Consider the following 20,868-nt stretch of genomic DNA (forward strand, 5'->3'; position numbering starts at 1 on the left):
GTTCTACTGACATGCTTAGTGATGTGAAAGCGTGTATACCAGATACCCCATGTATTCGACGGTCGAGGAGGAGGAAAGCCAGCTGACGGTGATATAGTGCAGCAGTCACAATCAGAGAGGGAGAGGGTGGTGCTGCATGCGGAAGCACAGAAGTTATCTGGGGAACTCTGTCTCTCAATTGAGTGACATGATTCCAGGGGGTATGTACACATATGAAAGAAATCACTGATGAGTGTTGTTTGTGTGTGTGTGTGTGTGTGTGTGTGTGTGTGTGTGTGTGTGTGTGTGTATTGAGAAATGACTTGGTTATTAAAGTCCTCACGCAGCCATGAGGACCCGAGTTCAAGTCCCAGGATCTGATGTATCACACACCCGTAGTCTTAGTGCTGAGGAGGCAGGAATGATGCTCTCTGGGCCTTTCTGGCCAGTCAGTCTTTCCAAAGCGGGGAGCTCCAGGTTCAGCAAAAGAGTCTGTTTCAAAAAACAGACTGGAGGGCAACTGGGGAAGATCCTGACGTGGAACTCCTGCCCCCACGTGCATTCACATGGACGTATGCATGCGCGTGCACCTCCTCCAGACACTTAAAATATCACTGAGCTGCAAACTCAAGGTTGATACAGGTTTCACATCTAACAGTGCATGTGCTATATCTCAGTGACAGGACTTGAAGGTCTCACTCAAACAAGCCATCCCAGTGGCTAGGATGTGTACCGGAAAGTCATTGCAGTTTTCTACGTAAGTTAGAAACAGTGAGGTCCAACAGGTGGCCCTATTTGTCTCGACTAATGGCATCGATGAGGATTCACTAGGGTCTATCCTGTGCTGGGATCTGTGTTAGACACTTCAATGTCACATGGAAAAATAGTAATGGGTCCCCAGGCTACCCAGCAGCATAGAATCCACATAGTCAGACTGGTGACAGGTCAGACTGCAAGAGATGCCCAGTGGAGGGCCAGTTCTGGCAGCAGACAGGTAAGCCCAAAGAGCCTAGACATTCTGCTGGCTTCTTGATTTGAGGCCAGACTTTGGGAAACAGGACTTTGGTGATCTGGTGAGGATGGGCCAGTCCTCATAGACCTATAAAGTTCCATGGAGATCTCCCAGATCAGGGTTGGCACGGGGACAGATAAACTGGCTCATGCAAGAATACCCTCTCCAAAGGCAGTAGACAGATCCCTGTGGTCAGTTGAGGTCACAAACCTCAGTGATGTTCCTACCACTGTGAGCTTGGACTAGATGAACTAAACCAATAAAGTAATCCTTGCACATGTGCTCATTGGTTCAATGCTGGATCAGTGGGGCAACAACCTTCCGGCCTGCAGGGATGTCAGTTAAACCACAGTCGGGCAGGGAAAATTCTGACGCCACCAGCCAGACTGAAGCAGCCGGTGTCATTGAGGACAAAGCATTTAAGACCAAACACAGGGTGACATGTGGCATCGGTACACAGACTAAGTTCAGAGAACAGACTCAGACTGTCCATGCAAGGGCACACATCTGACCTGTTCACTTGAAGACAGCGATAACTCCAGATTCACTCCTCTGTTCTAGATGCTGAGAGGCCCCTTGCTGGATTAGACTTCTTTATGGTAGCTCTTGTGGACCCGCTTGGATTCCTGCGGCTTTCCTATGTTAGCGCTGGTTCCTGTGTGTGTGTGTGTGTGTGTGTGTGTGTATGTTTTGGGGGAGGGGTGGTTAGTAGGCAAACTGCTTGCCTAACGTGCCTGCAGCCCTGTGGTCAATCCCCAGCACCATATGAGACCAGTATGGCAGCGCACATTTTTGATCCCAATATGTAAGAGGTAAAGATAGGTCCTTCCTTGACTACTTAGGGAGCCTGAGGCTAACCTGAGCAACATGAAAAGAAAAAGAAAGTAAGTTCCTTAGTTCAGTGAAAGATACCTAAACGCGGAGTCGGAACTTAGGATGTATGTTTAAAAGGAAGGAAGGCTGGAGAAGAAAGAGCTATGGGTGTTTTTATTTTAATTTTAATTATGTTCTTCCTTGAAAAATGTTGTGTACAGGGCTCATGTATACCAGGCACTGTGAGCATTTAGGGCTTTAAGGAGGTCAGAGAACCAAACCAGACAGATTTCCATGCCTTGAGCAAGGGAGACCAGTAAGGCGTGACAGGGCTGGTTGGTGGACCCACCGCCTTAGGCATCCTGCTCACAGCTCCGAGGATCTTCTACATTCCCTGCATGAGATGACTGTGACACAGGTGTCCTGTGAAGACCCTCCTCCACCCCATCAGTGCTACAAGGGTGACCTGTATAATGGCCACAGTCACCCATAGCTCAGATGACTGAGCCTCAGCTGAGACAGCAGCAGAGAAACCAAGTGTGGTTGATGTCGAGCAAAGGTACCCAGGGCTCCAGCTTACATCCTGTTTTCAGGGTAGCGTCACCAAAGAGGAAAGACCCCCCAAGACGTCCCAGGTCACAGTGGGTCAGTGATTTTGTTCCAGATGCCTCTTCTCTGAATTCATCCCCAACCCCCATTTTCTGCACACCCACACTGTCCTTGCCTCTTGCTCGTTGGCTCATTCCTCTACGCACCAGCCAGACCCTTCTCCAGCAAACGGCTGCAGGTTCAGGGAAAAATTATCTCTAGGCACAATTTCTTTCCCATAATAAATGTACATTTTTTCCTGCTTTCCGTGGACTTGTAGCAGTCACTAAAAGCAATCGGGTCTTCAGCTGGATGGGGAGTGCAGGCTGTTGAAACACAATCTAGCTGACTGAACTCCAGATGCATGCATTGGTGCCTGCACAGTGTATTCAGAGCCCTGTAATTGTATTCTTTCACTTCTTTCTCTGACAGAGCAGCTAAGGAGGAGCTCTGAAAATGAGGATGCTGTTAAGAGAGGGACCAGGCAGCAAACATTTATTTACAGATCTGTTACTGGAAATTATCAAGATCCATTTCAGGAGTTGAGCTTTCAAAAAAAAAAGTGCTCTAAATGACCAAGGAGAATGTATTGCCCATAATCATTTTCTATCCCTGATGGCTAGGTAATGAAAAGCAGACTCTTCATTGAACATGAAAGCAGGGGAAATTAGGAAGTAATATATTCAATTGTAGAAGCCCTTTGCCAAGACTGTATTGATTTCATGTTCTGACAACTTCAGTTAAATCTCCATGGGGAAACACTTTTGAAGCTGATCACATCTAAGACGTGCATGTTCCCACTGCTTGGACTCCAGGACTCCGGGGTTGGATAGAAGTGGTGATGTCTCAACTGGGGATGCGAAACTCCATCTTCTCTTTGGGACATGTTCATTCTGATTGTGGGAGAGCATGGGCTATAAAAGCCCTAGCATGACCATAACTGCAATGATTGGAGAGGCTGGCCCCCTCTGCTGAACCCACTCTAACTATTCCTCTGCCTCCTCCTTGTATGTCTTCCTCTGATCTCAGCACCCATCTACAATGGCCAATCCTTTCATGTAGCCATTAGCCCTGGCCAGACACTCAGACTTGTGCTAGGTGCTGGGGTCATGTGGCCAGCCAGAGCAGTACTCACACTCTAGCATCAAGAACATTCCAGCAGGGCTGTGCCAGCTGCGTGGGAGGGTAGAAGAGAACACCAAAACACTGAGAAAAGATACTGGGGAGCTTCCAGGAGGAGGTGAAATTCTTGAAGCCAGGAGGAGGGATCAGGGAAAGAAGACATTCTGGTAGAGAGAATTTTGTGCTGAAATATCTGGGACAATGTAGCATTTAGTTTTTGCTACCCCGCTTTAAGCTCTGGGTGGACGACACCACCAGTGCCATCGAGGTTCCCTTGGATTCATGGATGAAACACACACATTAACTTATTTTCATCCTGCTTTATTGGCTCAATTGCTGGCCTCTTCAATTCTCCTGTGGCTAGCATGCCCTTCCCGATACTCTTAGTTAAGCACATCTTAATGTGCCCTTAGTTGCATTTCCAATCTCCCACATAGGGAAGTGGCCTATGGCCGCTCTGCCCAAGATCTCACATGACTAGTCACCTTTTCTCCTCCCGAAGCATGGTGAAATCTCCCTTCCTCTTCCTCTTCCTGCATCTCTTAGCTTGTCTGTGGGTACCCAGAAATCCCTCCTCTTTCTTTCTGCCCAATAATTGGCCCTTGGCATCTTTATTGATCCATCAAGAACCAATTGGGGAACAGGAACTTAGCATCAAAACCACCCCCTACAGACAAGGGTTGGGGATGGGAAGCTCATTTGGTTGAATGCTTATCTAGCATTTACAATGTGCTGAGCCATTCCCCAGAGCTGCAGAGACCAAGTGTGATGCCACATGCTTGTAGTAATCCCAGAACTCTGGAGGTGGAAGAAACTCAAGGCCATCTTGTGTTGCATAGCAAGCTTGAGGTGGACCTTAGATATATGAGACCCTATTTAAAGAAGAGCGTGTCATAGAACTGTTCACAGATCTCTCTGTGTGTCTCTGTGTGATCTGTGTCTGTGTGTGTGTGTGTGTGTGTGTGTGTGTGTGTGTGTGTGTATGTGCATCTAAGTTCACCTCTTTTGTTACTGTTTCACTCTGTAGTCAGGCTGACCTGGAACCCATTGTGTGGCCAAGGCTGTCCTTGAATTTGCAGCAATCTTTCTTCCTGCTGCTTCATCTGAAATTGCAGGTGTGAGACTCCATGTCCAAATATGAGTCCGCATTTATTGAGCACACACTCTCGCAGGCATTGTTGGCAAGATGGTGCCTTTGCTTCTGCGTGAGTGAGGATGTGGGTCTTAGCCACATCTCAGATAACCAAGGACAAGGTACGCAGTCATACTCCTTAAAACCAGATACTCCTGTGGTCCAGGATGTGACTTGGAGACAGTTTCTGGATTCTTCTAATCCTCCTCGGTAAAATCAGAATATTTTCTTACATATGATAATCACATTATGCCTGTGCTTGGCACATGCAATGTGCTTAGTGTGTTTTACGAGACAGGCCTTTCCTACCATTGGGACGTCAACTCTGTGTTTCTCTGGGAACGTGTGCTGGGAGTTCCAACTCTGCACCTCAGAACACCACCTCCCCCCAACCCCAGGCAAGTTTAACACATTTTGGAGAAAGAGGATTCTGGTTCAGTAGGAGCTGGTGCCCAGCCAGGGACAGGCATCAGTCTGCGGGGGGTGGTGCAGGGGGCAGGGGGGGAGCAGGGTGGCAGAACAGAGTGCTCTAAGATGAAAACATGCTCTGGTGTCTTCATCTCCAACCAGGAGGCTGCATTCTGGAGGCAGGAGCATCTAGCCTGGGGCATCTAGTCTGTGTAATAGGGCTCTCCTATGGTCAGTGTGACAGCTTAATGGATAAGGGTACTTGCTGCCTACTGTGAAGATCTGAGTCTGAGCCCTAGAAACCCACACAGTGAAAGGGGATGAACTGCTCCCTCCAGAAATGACTGCCCCTTCCCTCTCAAAAAAACAAAAAAACAAAAAAACAAAAAACAAAAAACAAAAACCAGTAGGGTTCTGCAGAGGGACAGAACCAAGAAACCATATATGTGATTAAAAGAGAGGATTTATTGCATTGGCTTACGTTCTCTGAGTGAAGCTTTGCTGGCTGGAGAACTTTGTAAGCTGAGAATCATTAGCTGTAAGCCCAAGAAGCTAGAGGCCAGCAGACAGTGAGCAAGTGCTGAGCCTCACAGAGACACAGCCAGGAATAGACCAGGAGGAACTGATGAGCTAATCTGCCTGGTTGAAGAACGTGGTGGGCACAGAGCACATAGGTGGGCTAGGAGAAGACCTGGACCAGGCACTTGCTGCAGCCCTGGTGGGAAAGCCACCATAGGAGCCTTAAAATGGGTTCCCGGGGAGGTAAAAAAGGCAGAGAGTACCCCATGACTTTGGAGATACTGAGGGAAAGTCCAGGGCTGAGATTGTAAAAGAGGGATGTTTGGGTCAGGTGACGTTGGCAAAGAGGAACCATGCCTATCCACTCACCCAGTGTACTGTTCCCTTGGGCCAGGCACCGTGCTGGGGTTAAAGTGCCCACATTCCACTGGTCAGGTCAGGAAGGGACCCAGGTATCCCTGAAACACCCAGAAGAAGGAGACTATCAGCCACAGTGCTGGCCCGCAGAGCTTTGTCTAAATGTGCTTTCATTCTCTCAGAACACGAAAACAGGCGGGCAGCCAGGGTCCTGCTGTGGTTCTGTGGCCAAAGCCTGGCCAGGCTCTTGCTGTTTTTCCTCTCTGCTTCCATGTTGTGAGTTAAACTGTCCCCAACAGAAGGGTATGTTCAAATCCTAGCCTTCGTGACCCGTGAATGCCAACTTAATTGGAAAAAGGGCCTGTGTAGCTATAACCAAGTTATCAGCGAGGAAGTCATCCTGGGGCGCATGGACTTACTCCGGTATGCCTGGTGCCCTTGTAAGAAGGGGGGAGATACACAGAGGCAGATGCAGGGAAGGAAGCTGTGACAGTGGCTACCAAGATCAGAGCCCCACAGTGACAAGAGAAGGTAGACCAGAGACGGCCACCACCTGAGGCTAAGCAAGGCAGGACGGCATCTTAGGATGGAGTGGGGCCTGCTGACACCTTGGTTTCAGACCCAATATCTAGAGTCTCAGGCCCCTGAGACTGTGGTCATTTCCTATAGCAACCCCCAGAAGCCAGAAAGCTCTGTAGGTGTAGCTTTCCTCTGTTCTCACTGCTGTGTGGTGGCTGGCTTGTAGGTGTGGAAAGAACAGAAAAAAAAAAAAAAAAAAAAAAAAAAGCACGTGCCAGCCTGGGTGGGGTCTTTTCAGGAAAGTGGTGGCTTCCACAGAGTGCCCTGCAGACAGACAATTGTCTGTTCTCGCCGGCCTCAGAGGCTGCATGCGTAACCCCAGTGACAGAGAAATTTTGTAGAGAATCATCCTCTATATACAAGTATGCATACACACATACAGAATTTATATATTGTATAATTTTAAACTTATTAATCTAGGGTATTTGATTACTGAGCTTGAACAAATGCATGTGGTCAAATAGCTCTCACCAAATCTAGACAGAATACCCCCATCACTCCAGAAGGTCCCCTCAAGCCACTTTGTCATCTGTCAATCTCTACTTCCAAATATGGTTTCTGTACAACTCTGAACTTTTCTTTGCTATAGACTCACAGGGCCGTTTCTTTCATCTGTGTTTTGCATAATTTATTGTAAACTGAATAGTAAGCCTTTTGCTTCTGGCTTCTGTTACTTTACACAGTGCTTCTGGGATCAGGCAGCTGTGGCTGTGTGTCTGTGGATGTTCCTTGTCTCTACAGAGTAGAATTTCTGTATAAGGTCTATTCTATCTGTATGCCCAGTAACCAATTGTTACATTGAAACCACTTTAGCGATTATGAATGAAACATTTTCTAACAACTCTTTCCCAAGACAACTGTTTCAATTTATCTGTGCAAACACTTCAGAGTGCAATGACCAGCTTCTCTGGTGGCTACATGCTAAATTTTTTTTAAAGGAACTACCAGACTGTTTCCAAAGTGGCCACAGCACCTTGCATCCCTACCAGGGATGTGGTCTCAGCAGCTGACCATTCTTGCTCAAGCTCTGATCGCCAGTCTTACTCACTGTTGCCATGGTGGGTGTGAAATGGCTTCCCACTGTGGTCTCGATTTGCATTTCTCAAACCCTCTCTGTGTGTTTATTTTCCATTTCAGATACAGATGGGCAAAGTGTCTGCTCAAAGGTTTTGCCCATGTGTTTAAGTGGGTTTCCCTTTCATGGTGTATTTTATTATAAGTCATTCCTTTCCACTTATCTGTAATGCTGATACACACACACATACATACATACACACACATATATGTATATATATATATATACATATATGTGTGTGTGTGTGTGTATGCATATATATACATATACATACATACACATATATATATGTATATATATATACACATATACACACACACACACACACATATATATATATATATATATATATATATATATATATGTACATGGTAGCTTTTTAAAGTCTGTCATATACATGGTTGGCAAACATTTCCACTACTCTGTTACCTTTTATAGCAGTGTGCTGCAAGAGTAAAGGACTTATTAAAATAAAGTTTTCCATATCGTAGCTCATGAACTTTTTGTCTAACCCAGTGTGGCTAAGATTTTCCTCCTGTAGTTCCTAAATTTCTATAAGTGTAGCTCTAAAATTTAGGTCAGCAAATCACTTTTGCCCAAAGTGTGCAGTATGGGCTGAGGTTTGCTTGGGTTTGTGTGTGTTCATGCATTTATCCTGGCCATATTCCTTCAGAACATCACTTCCCTGTCTTCAATTACCTTAATGACTGTAGATGTGTGGCTGTATTTCTGGGCTCCCTGATTGCTCCATCCCTCCATATTTCTTTTATTTTTAAAGATCTATTTATTTATTTGTTTGTTTATTTATTTATTTATTATATTTAAGTACACATATAAGTAGTAGCTGTTTCAGACACATCAGAAGAGGGCATCAGATCTCATCACAGATGGTTGTGAGCCACCATGTGGTTGCTGGGATTTGAACTCAGGACCTCTGAAGAGCAGTCAGTGCTCTTAACTGCTGAGCCATCTCTCCAGCCCCCATATTTCTATCCTTAACCCAACTATATTCCATTGTGCTAACTGCAGCTTTATCTTTAAATCAGACCATGTGAATCTTTCAAGGTTTTTCTTTCTCAAAACCACCTTTGCCTATTCAAGGTTCTCTGTTGTCCCTACAGCTTCTGTCCTCACACGTTCTTACCAAAGCTGAAAGCTGGCTGGAGTTTTGATGGGCATGTGTTGACTTTGCACATCAGGATGACAAATGACATTGTAGCAATATCAAGGTTTCCCATCTGGGAACATAGCAATATCTCCGTCCATTTAGGGGCCTTTGTAAATTTCTCTATGCCAAGGATATTGCAACCCTACAGAAAGACCAACAATGTCAACTAACCTGGACCCCTGGGACCTCCCAGAGACAGAGCCACCAACCAGAGAGCATACATAGGCTGGTCCAAGGCTCCAGGCACGTATGTACCAGAGGACTGCCTTGTCTGACCTCAGTAGGAGAGGGTATGCCTAATCCAGCAGAGACTAAAGTACCAGGGTTGGGGATACCTTGGGGGGGTGCCCCCTCAGGTAAAGGGGAGAGGGGATAAGGAGAGGAACTCTGTGAGGGGAGACCAGGAGGGAAGGCAGCATTTGAGGTATAAGTAATTAATTAATTTAAAATTTTCTGTATGCCATATTTGGGGGGGTTCATGTTTGTATTTATACATATTTTATAAGTATTTCATGTTTCTGGAGTTACCATAATATTTTTTTAAATATTTTTTATTTATATGTGTGTGTAAGTGTATACCATACTCATACATTTCCTGTGGAAGCCAAAAGAGGGCGTTAGATCTCCCAGAGCTGGAGACACAGGCAGTTGTGAGCTTCCTAGTATGGGTATTGATCGAAATTCAGATCCCCTGAAAGAGTAGCAAGTCCTCTTAACCACTGAACTGTCTCTCCAGCCCTATAATAGGATTTTCATTTCATATTTCTAATTGTTCATTGCTGGGACATAAACACGGAGTTGACTTTTTAAGTATTAATCTTATACCTTGTGACTTTGCTTAATTTACTAAAAGGTCTATAATCTTTATTATATATCCCTTGGTATTATCTTATAGACAATTATATGTTTTTTAATATAAAGGTTTTGCTTACTCCTTTCTTTTTCTTTCTTTCTCTCTCTCTTTTCTTTCTTTCTTCCTTTCTTTCTTTCTTTCTTTCTTTCTTTCTTTCTTTCTTTCTTTCTTTCTTTCTTTCTTTCTTTCTTCCTTTCTTTTCCTGCCTTATTGCCCTGGCTAGCTCCTCCAGCACTCTGCAAAGGAGAGAGGTGAAGGCAGACAGCTTTGTCTCCCTTTCCAGAGGGAGAAAAAGCATTTATTCTTTTACTATCAAATATGATGCTAGCTGAGGATGTTTTTAATTATGGTCACCTATAAGGAATGTTTCTAGCTGGCTACATTGCTCAAATCCATTTGAGGTCAGTTTCTAGAAACAAAGAGGAGTAGGTCTGATCATTTACCACACAGAAGGCTTTTTCTCTATGTCCTCCACTCTGTATCTTGATTGTGCTGTGACTGTGCTTTTCATTGGACACTTGAAGAACGCTTCTGTTTGCAGGCATGTGGTCACCTGTGGTAATATAAACAGCACAGTGGGAAGGATGGCCCTACATAGTTCCCCAACCTAGGTCCATTGGGAGTCGGTGCAGTCCCTTGGTAGGAACATGAGCTTTGAACCCTCGGTGCCAAGTTCCAACTCCACTCTGCAATGTTAGGCAGATTGTTCTGCTTCTCTGGGTCACCATCCTCTACCCATGAAATAGAAGCAGCAGTGATCCCTGCCCTGAAGGCTCCTGGAGAGTAAATAAGTGAGTAAACAAAGTTCAATGCTTTGGAAGCCGTGCCCGGTGCCCGGTGAGCTTTAAGGACTCGGTTTGAATGTGCCTAGTTTGAACACACATGTTTTCAGGAGCTGTTTGTCACCTAAGATAAAGGACAACTGTCGTTTAAAAAGTCTTTCTGCTTGTAACCTCTCACGAGGTATTTTAGGTGGGAGGGTTCATTTCCTTTGTTTTATAACATTGCTTATGCAGTAAATAACTCTACAAAACCCCTGCATAGGAGATGGGGTGTTAGGACTGTGGGAAATGACATTCTCCCATCTGAGGCTGACGTATTAGGGGAAAGGTCTATGGGACCCTCTGGGAGCCTTGGGAACCCGCTGCTCTCTTGAGTTGCCTTTCTCTCTTTCTTGTGGTCTTTGAAGAGGCAAAGAAGCCGCCAGAGTCTTTTCCAGCCTGTTCTCTGTCCCTGTTTTCTGTTGATCAGGCCACTGAAAAGCTTACACCCCATGTCATACTGCTTTTAAATAGTGCTCTGGACTCTGTCTAGAGCACCTATCTGCATACCTGTGTGGTTTGTTCTTTCCTTCTGCCTCCCTGTGATCTTCAGGAGATCCTCACCCTGGCATTATTCTGTAAGATAATGACTAGTGTTGCCAGACTTTGTTTGGAAACTTCCAGGAACTTCCACAATGTGTTTAAGAGAGTCGCTGGCCTCTGGCCTCTGCCTTCTCAGTTGGACAGTGACACCAGTTCAGGGGATACTGATTGAGGGATTATCAGCACTGACACATGGTCTGTCCTTGCCCTGGGCTGTCATAAGATGCCCTGTTAGATGTGGAGCTACAGGCTCACATGACATGCATAGCTCTCCTGACCATGCCTACTGCCCCAGGTCCTCATATTGAATTATACATGGCAGAGGCTTTCTGCAGAGCTGTTTTTTTCCACTAGCACACAAAGCAGAGTTGGAGGAGGCATCTTACACAGTGAGAGCTCCAGGCCCTGCAGAGGCGAAGCTACCACAAAGCTGATTACTTTCCGTCTGAGAGGCCTGTCAGCTTGGGGGTGATGTAAGTGGGAAGTGGAGACCTCAAGTGTAACTTTCTATTTGAGAGTTAGTTCCTTGAGAACATACACGCAGAATCACTCAAAGTTCAATATCAAGTCATTTGGCTTTTGAGACAAAGAGAGAGAAGGAGGCGCAATGGAAAGGTTAGAAGTGCCAAATTTAACTTTCTACTCTGGTGAGGTAAGATGTGCCTTGGGCTCCATGTACATCTGACCCACAAGGTTTCAGTTGAACGATGTTCTGTGGCAGTGCCAGTGATGCACACAGACAGCCAGTGGCTCCTGTTAACTCCTCACGTGGATCAGACACAGAGACCACTAGGTACCAATGTGTGAGATGTTACAGACCCACAGGGAGCCATTGAAAGCAAAAAGATGCACCCGCTGACAGTGGATTCAAGGAGGGACAGGGGAGATTACATAAAGTATTATATCTAAACAGTCAATTTGGTCTTCAGGCACCCACGGGTGAACCTACTATTATTCTGAGAAATATATATAGTATCAAACTATCCACTGTTTATATCTCTATATCTATGTATCAGTGTACCTATCATACCTCATAAGAGACATTTCTTCATACAGTGGTTGGTGTTTAACACAGAAACTCACAACTGGTCATAGTGCAGAGGATAAACATCTGTGGAATGCTCAGCCACAAGTGGAACATCTGTATCACCACCCCCATCCCCACAAAGTTTCAGGAGCTGTGGTTAAAGGTGGGGGACAGAAGTGAGGGAGGGCTGTCTGTGTGGCAGGACCTCTGCGTGAACTCATGGTTCATGCAGCCATGGTTGCTTACAGCAGACCTGAGTGTGGTCAAGCCATGCAGCACTCCAGCCTGGAGGAGAGAGGGGCTCATGAACACCACATCGGACTGAAGACCAGTCAGATAATGGCTTTCAGGGGAGGGAAAGTCAGTTTCCTTTATTGGGGGTGGCTCCTGGTAAGCTTACTACACTGTAGTAAATGTCCCACATTTGGGAGTATATGGGCAGCACAAATTAAACTTAGTGGGTTATTTAAAGAGGGGCATGAAGTTGGGGTTGGGGAAGTGTCAGTCAGTCTGGGAGGGGTTAGGGTGTGGACTAAGAGGTCAAAACATAAATGAAAATTCTCAAAATTTCATAAAAAATATTACATATAAGAAGAATTGTCAGCTTCCAATGGGATAGCTATATCATCAAATCTTTGAGATCATGGCAGATGAGGGGACAAGAGATGGTGAGAGACAGCAGTGGTGGGTGACTGCAAGCCAACAGTACACAACCGGGCATTTAGGAACTCAAAGCAGTTGTGATAGCATGCACGAGGCCGGTGCAAGCCCAAGCCAGGCAAGATCACAGCATGGAGAGGGGATGGGGCGTGGAACCCCACCCCCATCTGGGGAGTTAGTAGCAGTTGATAGCTCCTGGAAGAGGGAGAGTCTTCTTTAAGGGGGTCCCCTGGTAGACTGGTGACACACCAGGGGTTGACCCTACACCCTAGAGAATTTGAGCAACACAAGTTTGACTTGAAGAGTTGTTTGTTTGTTTTTTAAATAGACATCAAGTAGGGTAGAGAGAAAAGTGGGTGGGCCAGGGAGGAGTGGGGGAGAAGGGAATTGAATAGGAACCCAATGCATCATATGAGATTCTCAAGGAATTAGTTAAAATATTAGTTTTTTTTTAATCTCCAGGAAGTGAATAGTCCCATGTAAATAGTCTCACTGTGTTTGTGTATGGGCCTGGCCTGGATCACTCAAATTATTTCTCTCTTATTTTTTTTCTGTGGTACTAAGGATTGACCCTCACACATACCAGGCAAGTGCTCCACCACCACATCATATTGCCTGTCTTTGCTTCTTTTCTCTTCCTTCCTTCCTTCCTTCCTTCCTTCCTTCCTTCCTTCCTTCCTTCCTTCCTCCCTCCCTCCCTCCCTCCCTCCCTCCCTCCCTCCCTGCCTCCCTCTCTCTCTCTCTCTCTCTCTCTTTCTTTCTTTCTGTGTGTAGAGGAGGACGGAGAGACAGGGTCTTCTCCCTAAGTTGCTGAGGCTAGCTGTGAACTTACAGTCCTTCTGCTTCAGTCTCTTGAACAACTGAGATTACAGGGTCCATTCCAAATTACTCCTTGAACATGTGTTACCTCTGAAGTATCAGGCATAACTAGACATCATTCCTACTCTGTGAGGACTTCACATACATACACACACACACACACACACACACACACACACACACACACACACACAAAGGCACCCATGCTTGCATGAGCACATGTGTGCACATAGTGCACACACACATACATAAACACATGCACACACACACATGTACACACACAGGGACTGGACTCCCTGGACACCATCCAGGATATTCATTCCACTCTCAGGTTGCTCTTGCAGGTCCTGCAGACTCCCAGTGACCTTTCACAATACCCAAGCTTAGTGCAGTATTGACAGTTTGGATAGTAACTGGGTTTGTTGGTAAATGCTGGTAAGCCTAGCTACTTAGAAGCCTGGGGCAAGAAGATCACTAGTTTAAGTCCAGCATAGATAAGTTAGTGAGGACCTGTTTCAAAACATAAAGAACAAGGTTGGGTTGGGTGATGTCATTCAGTCCATGGGAGAGTGCTTGTCTACCATGAATGAGGCACAAATTTCAATCCCCCACTACACACAGTCCAAAACCAAGAAAGCAAAAGAAAAAAGGGAAATTTCAAGTTTGTTTTTCTCTAAATATTATTCATTTCCCATCCATTTGACAGGTGGTGACCAAGAAGGGGGACTTCTTCAGTGCCTGGAACTCCTGTATGCACCATGTCACCTCATTGTCTCTGGCACACATTCACAGAGGTGAGTTGGCTCTTATTGAATGTTCATGGCTGCAAGGCTCAGGTTTCTGAATGCCACAGAGGAACATAAGTCTGTAGAAGGGAAATCTTGCCATCAGTCTGAGCCTTGCTGCTGGATTTAGGGCCCCAAGTAACTCCAAGAGGCTTGGAGCCTATTGTAATTCAACCCCGTGCTTATTAAGAAAACTATCCAGATAATGGTCAGAAAGCCCTCCAGGACCCACTTACCAGACAGGAGCTGGTTTGTACACATCAATCTTCCCAGCCCTTTGTCCAACAACATCTGGAATCTCTGAGTAAATAAATGGAGAGGATGTATGTATATATACTCAAAACAAAACACAACACAACACAGTCTGATACAAAGGCTACTGTCTGAGAAGTTCCAAGCACTATAATAGCTGACTAAACCCAGTCCTTAAATTAGGTGGCTGTGTCAACCCATAAGTCCCTGATTCTCAGCTAAAGACAGTTTTACCTCAAGGGAATATTTGACCATGTTTGAAGATGCTTGCATTGTTTGATGGGAGCAGCATTATTGGCTGGTAGTAGGTAGACGCTAAAATAAATGTTAACTGTCCTATAGGTCACAGGCCAGTTCCTACAGTCCATTATGTAAATAACACTGAGACTAAGAATATTCATTTGATCTAAGGAAACTAAAATAGCACAAGAAAATGAAACATTAAGTATTTGGATTCATGTCATTGAAATTATTTAATGTTAAGAATCGTTTTATTCACAACATGACTTCACTGGGTGAGTAATAGGTATTAAAAGAAAAAGCCCAGGCTCTCACCAAGCCTTCTGGCTGTGTGGGGCCTCTTCCATCACATGGAGCCACTGAGGGTCATCCAGAGCAGGGCCAGGTTGACACCCCCCCCCCCCGCACCCCGCCCCTAGCACGACTGCAGGGGCATGGCTCCTGGTGCTTCTCATCTCGAAGGAGGGAATTCTTCAGTGGAAGAGTCAGGGCAGGTATTGTGGCCAACAACCCAGGAATGAACATATTTGAGGAAACTTCCCAGCCTGCGCACTATTTTCCAAAAGGACCTGTGTAGCTTCAGGGATTCCCAGCATCCCTCAGGGCTGGACCAGAGGAAATGCTTTCTGTTCAGAGGGAGTGTGGCTACTTCCCTCTCTCTGAGGTTTGGCTCTGGGAACTTTGTGTGCTAGAGCGAGCATCTTAATTCAGGCCAGTGAGCACAGGCTGGAATGAGGCTGTGCCAGGAACACAGGTTCTTCATGGAGAAAGGAAGCAAATGGTCCACAAGAGGCCTTCACACACAGTGACCCAACCCTGCAGTAACCAGCACCGTATCAGCAGTCCTGATTCTGATTGAATTCTATCTTCTGATCATTGCGACAAGGAGGAGGAGCAAGGAGAGGGACAGACAGGAACGGGGATGGGGACAGCACTCACATTGGATTCCCTCATTTAGAGATCCAGACATTTTACCTATATGTCCTGACATGAATTGGCTGTGAGGAAACTTATTCATAGTAACTGAACTTAGAAACGACTGGTATAAACCAGAATGCCAGTTTATTCATCAAGTCAAAACCCACCTGCAAGCCATCCCTCCCCTGGGCAGCACGACCCTTGGAGTTAAGTGGTAACCGAGGGGGTAACTTATGCTTTCAGGGCTGGCTGCCAATCTGAGGATCCACGGTCAGGTCAGCTGCCAGTTATCCTGTAGGTCACAGGCTACTTATGTCCCTGAACCAACTATGGTTCCAGCCACATTTGCTTAAGAAATTTGTGAAGCACACCGAACACACAGCACCCCAGCCCATACACCCTAGTTGAAGGCAGGCATGTCCCACACATCTATCCACAGCATGCATCATTCATTGGCCTCATTCTGGGAGGTGTTAAGGTGCTGGGGATCTTCCTTCTGGGTCCCTGGGTACTGACCGCAGATACTGTCCATCCCAAAACCCAGCTCTAAGGTGAAGGCATGGGTCATCTTTGACCCCCAATTCTCAAACATCTCTGAAGAGCCGTTAGTTTTGTGTCTGGGGCTTGTATGGTTCACCTTAGAGGCAGGACTGGGACTCTTCCAGTGACTCTGCACCTTACAAGTATAGTTGAGTTTGGTGTGAGGTCTGAGGTCACTTGCTTGAGAGGCTGGTTATCTGGGCTCATGCCCTGGCTCTCCTTCTACCAGCTCTGTGACTGCAAGAGAGATGCCCAACTTCTCTGAGATTCATTTACAGAGACGGTGAGACTATGGCGAAGATGAATCCAGAGAATCCTCTCAAGTCTTTGTCTTACTGTCTGACTCATTCTGCGGAATGCAAAGAAGAAAGCTGTTAATCACTAGTCTAAAAAGAAACAAAAACACCAACCAAACAAAAAATTAAAAAAAAACAAAAACAAAAACAAAAAACCCTTAGTTTCTGTAACTGAAGTAGATCTTGTCCCTTAAGAGGAAGTTAAACAAGTGTGAGTGTTTGAGGTCTGCGTGCAGGGAAGAAACATCAAAGGTTTGCTGTCTCCTCAGCACAAAAGAAATCCAATCCATTCTAAACTTTCAGTTGGCTAATTTTTTTTTTTAAGAGAGTGATTGTTTTCAGAAAATTACCCTCAGGTTTAAGACCAGATACAAAGTTCTTGGGTATATAAAGAAGAACATTAATTCAATGACAGTGTTTAGGGAACTCAGGAATAATTTATAATAGAAAACTCTGTAATGAAAAGGTTTAGAGGCTATGGCGATGTCTCTGTGGGTGAGAATGCTTACTGCACACATGTGAGGATCTATGCAGCCAGGTGTGGCTGTGTGTCCCTACGACCCCAGCACCTTGGTGGGCATTAACAGGGGATCACTGGGGCTTACAGACTGCTAGCCTTTCTCCAGGTTCAACGAGAGACCCTGTCTTAAAGGGGAAAAGTAGGAGACCCTACATCTTCCTCTGTCCTCTGCACGCACAAGTGTGCACCTGTTTACACACTAATGTGCCTATACCACTTACAGGAAAACAAGGTGTACAATGCAAAGGTCTGCACAGACAGACCTGTGTCAGGCCCTCAGGATAGGAAGGCACACAGCCTGCAGCAGGCAGGTAGATGGAGCCCGTGTTGCTGCCTTCACATCCTGCCGCCCTCCAGCAGAGGTCTCCAGGGGAAAGGAAAACTGCTAAGAGCCCAACAGTCTTTGCTGACCTGCACAGATGTTGCCTGCAACACTTTTGAAGGAAGAGCACACAGAAGGAGAGAGGGGAATCAGTCTGCTAAAGCTAGACCTTAACATCTCCCCAGATGGAAATGAACTCAGAGCCGAGCCACTTTTATTAGGAACAAATGGGGAGGAAGCGCCTCCTGGCATCAGTATCAGTTTGTCACCTGAAGGCTGGGGAAAACTCGGCTTGAGATAAAAATGTTAAGCAGTCTCCAGTGGCTTCCAGAGTGGGATGTAGCCATTACAGTGATAAATTGATATTTTTCTGTGATGCACATATTTATCTTGCCCTAGAAAGAGCAGCTCTGAACCTCATGGTATCTGAACCCCTAAGGGTATGCCCCGTTCCAGGCAAAAAAGAAAGGAAGCACTCATTAAAGAAAGGGTAGCATCCATGCTTCCCAGCTCCGTGCAGAACGGTCTATGACGTTTCTCAGAGCTGGTGAGCTTCATGCAGCAGGAAGCCTCTCTTCTGCTTCTTAATAAAGTGCCTGATAATTTGGAATGTCCGCGTTAAGGGCAGGTTGTAATTATAATTAGAACACAGAATGCCATGGGGTTCTGCCTACTGAGAATTAATTTCAGATTCCTTTCAAGGACGTGTGTGTTTTGAAACGAGGCTTTCTTTGTTAATAAAAACATGATCGCATGCATTATTTAAAACAGCGTGTCGTGTTTTGCCCATTAGTGCTGATTCCAATATTCTTCGTGGGGCTGGCACTTTCCCTCCAGTTGTGAATGGAGTTAGTCTTTGGACAAATTGCACTCGCCTTACTTAGCTTACACTTGAAACCGTTTTCTATAAAATTATGAAAGTAGATTTGCCACCTCCTTGAATGCCTTTTAACTGAAGGCCACCTCTTCAACACAATCCTGTGTGAGTCTAGGAACTTGTCACCCATTATAACTACCGAAGTGTCACCCCCATGCCACCCTCAGCCCTTAAACCTGAAGGACACGGTTTTCCTTTGATAGAACCAGAAGTTTCAAGTGAACTTATCTTACTGTGTGGATAGTGAGTTTGCGCAGTGTTGTGTTGTTCCTGCTGGAGACTGAAGGTGGAGGGTGCTGTCAGAGGGGAGGACTCGAGGACCTGTGCCAGCTATGACAATGTGCTTCTTCTCTCGACGCTAGTCCCCACCAACCTGACACACAAACTTTACCACAGTGGCCTGTGCAGATCCCTATGTCTTCGTTTCTCTTCACAAAACAACTTAATGGAGAAAGGTTGCTTCCCTCTCACAGTCCAGGAGCACAGTGCTGAGGTCAAGGCAGTGGGAGCCTGAAGCTCTGTTTCCTCTCATCCACAGTCAAGCAGAGGGAATGAACACAAGCTGCTACTCAGTTCTGCCTCGTTGTCTCTGCAGTTCAGGATCCTAGCCACAGCCGCAGGTTTTCCCACCTCAATCGCCGTTATTAACATAATTCTGCAGGGGGATTCCAAGAGGCCCATCTTTCAGAGAATACTAGATTTTGTCTAATTGACAATGGACACTAGTCGTCACACCGATGAGATGCAAGTGGCTAAAGGGAGGGAGTCCTCAGTATGGCTGTACCTGGTCCTATCTTCTCTGTGTGTATCCACATCACATACATGAATGATGGGACTGGCCAGGGATCTAGGGTGCTGAGAAAGGGCAGATGTAATTGGCTCACAGTTCTCAGCAGAGCTGGGCTTTTGGAGACCCCAGGAAGGGAAGGGATGTGCCAGCTTGTCCTCTTTCTCCTGTCAGATGTTCAGCTCAGACCCATGAGTGTATTCTGGGAACACAAGGTGCTCGTTGTACAGGGTCCACATTCTACAGAACCTCCTATGGCTTGTTGGGGGAATAGTTACACATGCTCTGTGTGAGAGCCCAAGAAGTCCTGGGTCTCTGGGCCTCTCCCAGATGAAGTCAGAAAAACCCGGAAGGTGGTAATGTGATAGAAAAGAGTAAGAACCCATGTTCTCTCTACACGTGTTCAAAAGGGACAGCCATGAAGGTGAGCCTTTTACATGGAATCCATTTTAAATGGGAGTGTGAGGTACTTTGTGCTCTTCAAAAGGATCATGATTAAGGACTGGTGAGATGGCTTGTTGCTCACCCAGAATGACGAGGTTCAGCTCCCAACACCCACACGGGCAGCTTAAAGCTACCTACAACTCCAGTCCCAGGGGATCTGATGTCCTCTTTGAGCTTCCAAAGTCATCTCCATACATATGGCACACAGACATACATGTAGACACACACATGCATGCACACGCACGCACAAATATCTTCTTAAAAGAACTCTGTATTTTGATTGGTTGTGCTTTTCTGTAATGGTCTCTGTTGCAAAGGGAAATTTCCTTGATGAGGCTGGAGACTACACTTATGTGTGTATAAAGACAAATATTTAGGATGTAATTAGAGATTATGCGGGTTAAGTAAAGCGGTGGTGTTAGGCCTCTTCCAAGATCTATGACTTCACTAGCCTTGCATAGCCAGCTGGCTTCTAGTATCAGATATGATTTCCCTCTTGTTGAGAGGGTTGTAAGTCCATTTGGAGAGTTGTTGGTTCCTGCCAGACATGTGTGCCACTACTGCACCCTTGGACGTATCACACTGGGCTGGCTGTAGTTATATCTCATAAACGGTAAAGCGGGTAGGGTTGTGGGTCGCTTCCCTCCTTTGGAAGTTTTCATGGTGTCTTCTGGTACCACGAAAACTAGCCCTCAACTAGTCTTGAAGAGAATTTCAAGTCAGTTCCAAACTCAGGGATATCTGGGCCCTGTGTCTGCAATGCCTGGTGTCTCTATTAATAGAGACTTACCGCCTACCTCTGGGGGACAACCAAGGATAATAACAGTAGTCTATAATGTTTTGGGACCCTCTTGGACAACCATGACCAGCAAGCAGCTCAAAAGAGGGCTTTTCATGCCTGATGTGAGGGTTTCTGTTAGATGGTCTTAGGCTCTTGGAGAGAGCATTGTCAGTCCAGATGGAAATTGTTCATTTGAACTACATATGTATACTTATATGACTCAGGGTATTTTAGGTATTTTTAGGTAGATAGTTAATATTATGATTCCTTTTGGCTTTTTCCAGACATCTTTACTGCTAGTCTACCCTCCTGTAGTTACCTTCCTCCCCACCCCTGCTCCCATTAGCTTCCCCTTTTCCATTTTCCTGATCAGATCACATGTACTCCACTATTCTCCTCTCTATTGCTCCCCCCAGGCCCCACCATGTCAATGGTACCTTATTTTCCTGAGTATTGCAGTTACTCCAGACTATGCATGCACATCTGAAGATCTGGAACTAGAAGCTCCAGATGAGAGAATCCATGTGATGTTTGTCTATCTGGGTCTGGGTTACCTCATTTAATGTGTTCGTTTCTAGTTCCATCCATGTACTGCCAAAGGTCGTGACTTCAATTTTCTTTACCACTGAGT

General features: G+C 45.8%; 1 protein-coding gene across 3 annotated transcripts in view; it reads left to right on the forward strand.

Moving 5' to 3' along the window:
* Positions 1-20,868, forward strand: part of Acoxl (acyl-Coenzyme A oxidase-like) — a 287,456-nt gene that overhangs the window by 222,869 nt on the left and 43,719 nt on the right. For all 3 annotated transcript variants that reach the window (XM_006500273.2, NM_028765.3, XM_011239808.1), the window contains one exon: positions 14,182-14,269. In XM_006500273.2, coding sequence (XP_006500336.1) covers positions 14,182-14,269 — 88 coding nt within the window. The remainder of the gene's footprint in view (positions 1-14,181; positions 14,270-20,868) is intronic.

This window comes from Mus musculus, chromosome 2, assembly GCF_000001635.26.
Source record: "Mus musculus strain C57BL/6J chromosome 2, GRCm38.p6 C57BL/6J".
Lineage (NCBI taxonomy): Eukaryota > Metazoa > Chordata > Mammalia > Rodentia > Muridae > Mus > Mus musculus.